Source organism: Cibotium barometz, chromosome 53 (genome assembly GCF_041138505.1).
Source record: "Cibotium barometz isolate CiBa-2024 chromosome 53, ASM4113850v1, whole genome shotgun sequence".
Classification (NCBI taxonomy): domain Eukaryota; kingdom Viridiplantae; phylum Streptophyta; class Polypodiopsida; order Cyatheales; family Cibotiaceae; genus Cibotium; species Cibotium barometz.
This window is the reverse complement of record NC_141098.1, coordinates 41,194,073-41,202,763: the sequence shown is the minus strand read 5'-3', so window position 1 is coordinate 41,202,763 and position 8,691 is coordinate 41,194,073. Positions and strand designations below refer to the sequence as shown.

The 8,691-nt window shown below is 46.3% G+C and overlaps 1 protein-coding gene across 1 annotated transcript; it reads right to left on the bottom strand.

Annotated features, from left to right (window-relative positions):
- Positions 1 to 2,021: 2,021 nt before the first annotated feature.
- LOC147608638 (pentatricopeptide repeat-containing protein At5g27110-like) lies at positions 2,022 to 6,689 on the bottom strand. The gene has a single exon (XM_086789483.1). The coding sequence runs from the start codon at positions 6,332 to 6,334 to the stop codon at positions 3,338 to 3,340; it is 2,997 nt and encodes a 998-aa protein (XP_086645609.1). The 5' UTR covers positions 6,335 to 6,689; the 3' UTR covers positions 2,022 to 3,337.
- Positions 6,690 to 8,691: the final 2,002 nt, after the last annotated feature.

The window sequence follows — 8,691 nt, the reverse complement described above, 5'->3', positions numbered from 1 at the left end:
GACCTCACCTAGACAACACATTGGCAGCCTATCTAGCCCACCTTCCAAGTCATATTGAAGAGAGCACTCCAATTGCACCGGCTAGATGTCCACTTGTCTGAGGCAATCCTCCACACAACCGCTCCAAATCTAACAGATCCTCCAGAGATACAAGTACTTCACTACTGGCACGACAGAGATTTTATAAGAGATCACACATGCCGAGGATATGCATTGACTTCCCCTTTAGCACATTGAGGCTTATACCTAAGATGCTAACTTCTTCCCTCTTCTTAGCTAGATGATTCCTCCCACCACATGCTTCAACCATTACAAAACTAAAGCTATTTTAGCTAGATGACTTGTCTTTCATTGGATACAATTACTTCTAGATGAATTGTAACAATTTTGGTTAGATATACCCTTTTGGTCTTTTGTAGACATTTGGGGACCAAGATTCAAGAAGGATGTGTGGAGGAGTATTGAGAGGCTTCATGTGCTGATGTTGTCACGCATGATAAGCCATCAATGCTCCAATGCATACCATGGCATAATACATGCGGAGTTTGGGGTAGCCCCACTAGTCACATATGCTCTCTTCCAGCATCCCTTCCAAACCATTACTTACTTTCAACATGGATACTCCCTGGACAGAGACCATCTCCCTCGGCAAGCACTAGAGCCTTCTATACTATTGTATTATGAGAGGGAGCGGAAGCGGGAGCAAGAGAGACGCCGAGCTGCCCGGAGAAGACGGACACCACCACCCTCACCAAAGCAAGTATGGTACTGTAAGGTAGTTGAATAGTTTCATGCACATGTTTGCAGATGGATCATTTCAATACTACAATCTAGACTCCCCACACCTCGACCTCTCATGACAGGAGATAACCGGATCCTCCGGTTGGATCTACTTAGTCTACACACACATCAAAGTTAGGTGTCATCATGAGAGGGACGAAACGTGAGTTCTACATGAAACATGTTTTGAGACTCACGAGCGATGGATTTTTTGAGATCCTGAGGTACATGCATAACCACCATGCCAATGGTCCGAAACGCTCTGGGAAGAGGCAGTGAAATCTCCCCTGTATCTCATAATATGCTGGGCATCTGAACATATAGTGAGCCTCATCCTCTCTACCTCCCCTATGGTGCATACTCTGGATATTTGCTCCTTTCATGGGGATGTTCTCAGCTCTGCCAGTCTCTACTCAGGGGCAGCAGGAAGATACTTTGAGAGCTGACCAATCGCGACGCACAGAGCATGTGATGTGGTGGTGTAGTATGAGGACCAAAGATGGCTCAGGATGTGTACCTGAGGAGCTCAGACAACATAGGGACAGAGGACATAGCCGTATCAACATCAGCTCATATCAGCCGTAAACACACCCATATTCGCATCCCCCTACTCCATCCAACGTTCCAAGCAACCCCGACCCAGAGCACCAAGGATCTCTACCACACACAGACAAATCCATGACCTTCCCTGTTGACATGGCATGCCCTCACCATAACACATGCCATCTGGAAGCTTATAGAGTCATGTTTCAGTTTTCAGATTTCACATTCTTTTTTAGTTTTTTCCATGGCACTGTATACCCATGGCATCATTGTACTGTTCATGGTATCATAGGCCCTTCGAGTCTTTTGTAGACGTTAATAAATCTCAATCTCTCTCTCTCTCTCTCTCTCTCTCTCTCTCTCTCTCAACAAAGAGCAAAGGTAGGCCCTTTGAAGAGAACCTCCTCGGGAGTGGGGGCAATAGCTCACCGGTTAGAGCTGGCAGTTCTCTCTGGGGGGACACGAGTTCTGGCTCACCCCTCCCCCCCACTCCATGAAGGAGCGATAAAAGGTATGTGATGTAGTTTTTTTTTAAAAGAGAACCTCTTCTTGCTTCCTGGGCTGTAGCCCAGCATTAGCACCAACTAAAAGGTTCGAATCTACCCTAGTGGCATGTGATTTCAGTACCCACTCGCAAAAAAGAAAAAAAAAAAAGAGAACCTGTTCTCTTGTTCAGTGAGAAAACACCCTTCCATGACTTCCTCTGAAAGATTTCACATGCATATCTTCTCTTCAATATAACAATGAGCTTATAAATATTTGCATTGGCTCATCATAAACATGCAGTATGCCCAAGAGAGGCATGCAGAATAATAAGAAGATGGATTTGTTCCCACAGCATCTCTCAGAGCAAGGGAGACTGCAGTGTCAATGGGAGAGATGCCTGTGCCAGGGGCAGTCACACCAGATTGCTTGTGCAGATATACATCCAGGGATTGCAGGGTTCCATGCAGTTGTCAGCCATGGTGACCTTCATAAGCAGCCTTTAAGCCAAGAAGGGATCCTCGCAATGCATCCCTTTCTGCTGGAACTTCTGCTGGCTTCCATCATCAAGTTGATTCCTGCTACAGCCACCATTTAGCCCGACTTATCGGCGCTCCCCCTCCCCCTCTTGCTTCAGGTTCTGGCCTAGCCTCTTCACCATAACGCTTAGAGAGTAACATGGCCTACACTCTTCACCATAATGTATACAGTGGTAGGCCTTCGTATACTATGCAAGACCCTGCTTGATGGCGTTGCCTCCTGTCTCAATTGATGTGTTCAGGGTAAGGCATAGGTTAGGGCTTTCTTGGGAAGAAAAGGGAAGGCAAGGACGGAAGCCATGGCTGAAGAAGAGGCTTACGTAAAGAATGAAGCAAATTAGGGTTTTGTACAGATGAAAAATTGGGTTTCAGGCCTGTGAAACGAGGCAGAGAATACAGAGAGGGACGAACTTGGAGACGTCCACCAGTAAACCTTTGTTTCTGTTCGACCAGCCAGCACTGAAGGCTCACATTTCCTCTTTCTTCCTGCATAGTCACAGGGATAAGCTCAAGAGAATCCTGCCAGAAATGGTACCTTAATGCTGAACTTAACATAAATGCCTTGCATTTACCCTTACCTTCCTTCCCAATTTGCATTTTCCCTTACCTGTGTGGTTGTTTCCCCCCCCTCCCCCTGTATGAGATAGCCTTCTCCTCATAGAGCGGCCAGCCGGAGGAGAAGCATCTCTCCCCCTTATGATCACTTGTTTCCCGCCCTTATATGAAGCGAGTTTATATTTAGCCCTTTGTGGCTGTTTTCTCTTTAACTAATTGAAGGATCTTTTTCCCGGAAAAAAAAAATTACAAGCCTCTTCAGCCGGCAAGCCCTCAGCCCTTCTCTCCCCCACTTTGTCACAGTCATCGGTCACTTGAAGGACAATAGAAACTCTCCAATGAGCAGATTTTCTTCTTCACAAATCAATTGGAGGGAGGGAGTGTAATGAAGTTAAAAAAAGTGTACTCTATTTTGACCAGCCCTGGCCAAGCTCCCTCTACACAGCTTCCCATCCAAAGTTCTCTTCATGCAACCCAAAATCAGCATAGATGTTTGACATTAAAACGTATGCAGTTGCCTCTTTGGGCTTCAGATTGATTGCATAGTCAAATGCCTGTTTTCCCAGCTCCGCATTGCCATGCACACGACATGCACCAAGCAGTGGTAACCAAATGCTCAGATCGGCCTGCATTGGCATCATCCCTAATATGCTCTCTAACCTTTTCAAGTCCCCTGCACGTCCAAGAAGGTCTACAGTACTACTATAATGCTTTAAGTCAGGAATTATACCATAAACCCTGCACAGGGATTCAAAGTACTCAAGACCTTGGACCACCAGACCACTATGACTGCATGCTGAAAGAACCGAGGCCAGTGTCACTCCATCTGGCTTTGTACCCGCCAGTTGCATTTCCGCAAGCATTTGCATGCTTGCTGCATAATTTCCCTCTCCTGCATAACCAGCAATACACACATTCCATGATACAATATCAGGATGGGACAGCCCATCAAAAACTGTATGCGCATCTGTCATGCTTGCACAATTCCCATAAGCATGGATTAGAGTGGCTGCCAGGGAGGGATTCAAATCATACCCAGCGGAGACAATGCTAAAATGAAGTTGCTGACATGTTGTCAAGCTTCCCGTTTCACTGCAGGCTTGAAGAATGCAGACAAGAGTAACGTCATTTAAAGTCACACCTTCATCTTGCATCTGACTGTACAGCTGTAATGCCTTCTCGCCTTCGCCATGCTCAACATACACCGAGAGCATTACATTCCATGACACAATCTCGTGCTGTGACAATGCATCAAACACATTCTCTGCTTCCACAAGAATCCCACAATTTCCATACATAGTGACAAGTGTGTTACCAACAAAGACATCAGAAGCAAAGCCCTTTTTCTGCACATCATCATGCAATGCCGAGACAAACTCCAATGGTGTCAGTTTGATTGATCCATCCTCGTCTACAAATTTGGCTTCTTCTTCCTCTGCCAAAGTGCCACATGCTTGAAGGGCAATCACAAATGTCTTCTGGTCTGGACTCACGCCTTCCTCCAGCATCTTTCTGTACAACTGTAAAGCCTTCTCTCCATGGCCTTGCTCAACATATACAGTGAGCATGGCATTCCATGACACTAAATCACGCTGAGGCAATACACCAAAGACACTCTCAGCTTCCAAAATGGTCCCACACATGCCATACATACCCACAAGGGCAGTACTAACAAAGACATTTAAATCATATCCCTTCCTTCTAGCATCAGCATGCAATGCCATGCCAATTTCTAACGATAGCCCCTCTGCAGCAGTGGCTTCTACCTTGTCTCCAAGGGTGCCACAGGCTTGAATGGCAATCACAAATGTCTGCTCATTTGCATCCACACCTTCTTCTTGCATTTGTCTGTACAAATGCAAAGCCTTCTCTCCTTGGCCATGTTCAACATATGCAGTGAGCATTGCAGTCCATGACACTACATCACGCCTAGATAATTCACCAAATAAATTCTCTGCTTCCACAATGATCCCACATTTGGCATACATGCCAAGAAGGGTGGTTCCAAAGAACACATTTGAAGCAAAGCCCTTTTTCTGTGCATCAGCATGTAATGCCTGGCAACTTTCCACGGACATTGCTTTAGTTGATTGCCCCTCCACAATAATAGCTTCTTCCTTCTCTGCAAGAATGACACATGCCTGAAGTGCAATCACAAATGTCTTTTGGTTTGGAGTCATACCTTGCTCTTGCATATGTCTGTACAACTGTAATGCCATTTCTCCTTGTCCCTGTTCAATATATGCAGAAAGCATAGCATTCCACGAAACATTGTCACAGTGAGACAATGCAGCGTAGACATTCTCTGCATCCTTGATTCTCCCACACTTTCCATACATGTGCACAAGGGTGGTACCAACAAAAACATTCGAAGCCAAACCACTTTTCCGAACATCAGCATGCAATGCCTGTCCGATTTCCAAACACATATATTTTGAGGATGTCCCCTGGGATTCTTTGCTGTCAGAAAGGCCATAGCATGCCTGAAGGGTAACTGCAAATGTATGCTGGTTTGGATTAACGTTTTCCTTTTGCATCTGTCTGTACAACCGTAGAGCCTTTTCTCCTTGGCCCTGCTCAACATATGCTGATATCATTGAAGTCCAAGATGCAAAGTTACGCTTGGGCATCGAGCCAAACACATTTTCTGCTTCCACGATGCTCCCACACTTTCCATACATACTCACAAGGGTGTTACTGACATACACATCCGATGCCAAACCCTTTCTGCGGGCCTCAGTATGTAGTTTCTTGCCCTCCTGAAGATCAGGTATACTGCCACAAGCTTTGAATAGGCTGACAAAGGTACGGCAATCTGGTTCCACACCATCCTCTTGCATCAGATCATACATTTTGAGTGCTTTTTCACCACAGCCACACTCATTGTAGGCAGAGATGATGGCAGTCCAGGAAAAAACAGTGCCATGCGCCAATGTATGGAATACCTCTAGTGCTTCTTCAATGGCACAGCACTTGGCCAGCGTCACAACCAAATAGTCGCCAAGCAATCCGGCGAGCTCCACCCTATGCTGGGCGAGATGAGCACGGACACGCTTGGCGTGAGCCAGGTCCTTCCTCCTGTTGCAAGCCTTGAGGAGGGATAGATACACATGAATGGAAGCGGCTGTGTCCAAGCGAGAAAGGGCATACAAAGCCCTGTCCAGCTGCCCTTGCTCACACAGGGCTTGAATCTCGCCATGGCAATGGATCTGTTCGCCATGGTGGTGCAGGACAGTGATTGTGGGAAGCCGATCGTGCACAGGCGGGGCCTTGTAGGAGCTGCTAGTTAGCTCCAGCCTGTGGCGGAAGCTTCCCTTGTCGTCCCAGCAGTCCGATGAGCCCGAGAAGGTTTCTTTCCTCTGTCTCTCCTTCTGCTCGCATTGATGCTTTAGCGGGAGTACTAGGGCATGAGCTTGCATCGGAAGAACCACCATCCTGATGGAGAGAGAGAATCGTCAGAGCAGCCATCCCTCCTCGATTGAGAAATGGTCCCCTTGGTTTGGTAAAACTTTCTCCTGCCTTTGGAGGAAAGCATTCCAAATTTGCACATTTTTAAGAAAAACTTTTTTTTGAAAAGACTGGAAAACAGAAGTAGAGAAAATATACATAAAGCTAAAGAAGAAGCTTAACTCCAATATCGAAATAAACAGAAACTAGGAGGCTTTATTCTTTGTCGATACTGTTTGCAGTTGGCAAATGTATTTTGCCAACTCTTCATCCTGAGCGTCTTTCTCTTTAGTAATCAAGGAGCAGGCAGCATCCTCAATTGCTTCCTTGCACCATATGTGGTTTGCCAGCAATTCTTTGACTTTCAAGTGATTAGATAGTGGTTGAGGACATTTTCTTCTTCAAATCCAATAATCCTTTCATCTAAAAAATTAAAGAAATTTTCATATCCTAGCACATATCAAACACCATGTGAACTCTTTGAACAACACTTTGTAATGTCCTCATGTTATAAAGGACTTGGATCAACCTTTGTGATAATGCATGTGATACTTTCCATGCGTGAGATGGAGGTCACTTGCATACCTTGTGAGTTCTACTTAGTGGTTATGTCTATGTTACCTTTATGGTACGTTCTCTATGTGAGCACATGTGTTGTGCACATATCCTTGGTTAAGATCCTTGGTGATAATCCTTTATGGTCTCTATGTGAGATCACGATCCTTTGTGGTGGTGAAATTCATCGACTTCTTGATGGAGATCGAATCTTGGTGGTGGTTCCATTTCCATGTGCTAGATGGGACTTAATTCATGATGACTACCTTGGTGGTGCCTACATCGACTTGGTCGCTTCTTTGTGATGGTTTTCTCTTGAAGATGGCATGGGTGGCAACATGCTCCTATTCAAGACCTTTGTGGACTTCTTCATCAAATAAACATAAGTGGCATCATGTTCCATTTGTTGGTGACATTACATTTGTATGACATTTTATAGCCTGTGGGGCATTTCTTATCTTAATGATATCTTAGTGAATTGTTTTTTCCTTAGTGGTAGATCTGATCTAAGCACACGCTGCATGGTATGGATGCTTGATCAAGAGAGGGTGTTGAGACTTGTGTGATCTAGCATCCATTAGATTTAGTCCTTAGTGGATAAATATTGTGTGCACCTTAGGAACAGATATCCTAAGGTAATTGTTAATCCAATTCTAGGATTAACAAGAGCTACCGCCATTATCTTACGTCAAGGAGTCATGGTAGATACACCAAAGGGTCATACATTCAAGATATAAAGCAATAGTGTCCAAAGCTACAACTTGGACAGGCGCCCGTACTGGTATGACGGAGTATTTATAGCGATTCCCGCTTCAAGTTCTCGCTTCAAGAGCGTGGGGCAGCAAATTAGGATGAAGTCCTAAATGATGTACTTCATGGATATATGTCACGTAGGCTATAACGCCTGTGACCAACGGCAGACCGGATGGCCGAGGACGTGGCCATCGAGGGTTCAGTGGGAGAGGATGCCCATGCGGAGTCATGGGCGGCTAGCAGGCTAGTGTGGAGGGCAGGCCACACACTATATAGCCTGGGGGATGAGGGGCAATCCTCATTCTTCCTCTATGGCTGGGTGGTGAACCAGAGGCTGAACCAGAGGCCGTCCCCCCTCCTGTGGTAGCGCTCGTAGCGGTGTTACAGTGATCTAACACTGGTATCAGAGCATCGGTTCGATTGGGTCGTCAGGGTCTGTGCGTGATCGGGGGACCGGAGCCCACTCAATGGTTTTCAACCATTCAAAATCTCATCCTTATCTCCACAATCGACTGCGTGGAGGGAGGCGGCCAGAACAAAAGGAAGAACTCTCTCTCTCTCTCTCTCTCTCTCTCTCTCTCTCTCTCTCTCTCTCTCTCTCTCCGTCGCACACACCAAATCGCTCCGTTGCAGGTAAGCAACTTCGTTTTTTTTGCTTTGGAGCTTGTCTGCGAAAGAAGTATTTTTCGGCTGTGTAGATAGAAAGTCGGCTGGAGCTGTTTGTCTGGGGATGTGGGGAGCTGAAGGTCGACTGTTATCTGGAGCTTATGCGAGACCCCGTCACCTTGAGCTCCCGACATTCGACCGCTCCAGCATCGAGATGTATCTGGACGACGGGCACAGCACGCGCCCGATCACGCGTCAAACAATAGACGCAGTACGCAGAACAAAAGCTTGGGCATCGAGAGGATCTTGACCCCTCGCCAGCCCCCGGCTCTGAGGGAGATCTCGCAGCTGGTTGACCATATACACGTAATAGCGATGCTCTGCAGAAATTAAGCAGGCTAGCTCTAGAGCGGTCCAGGACTTGCCGGCT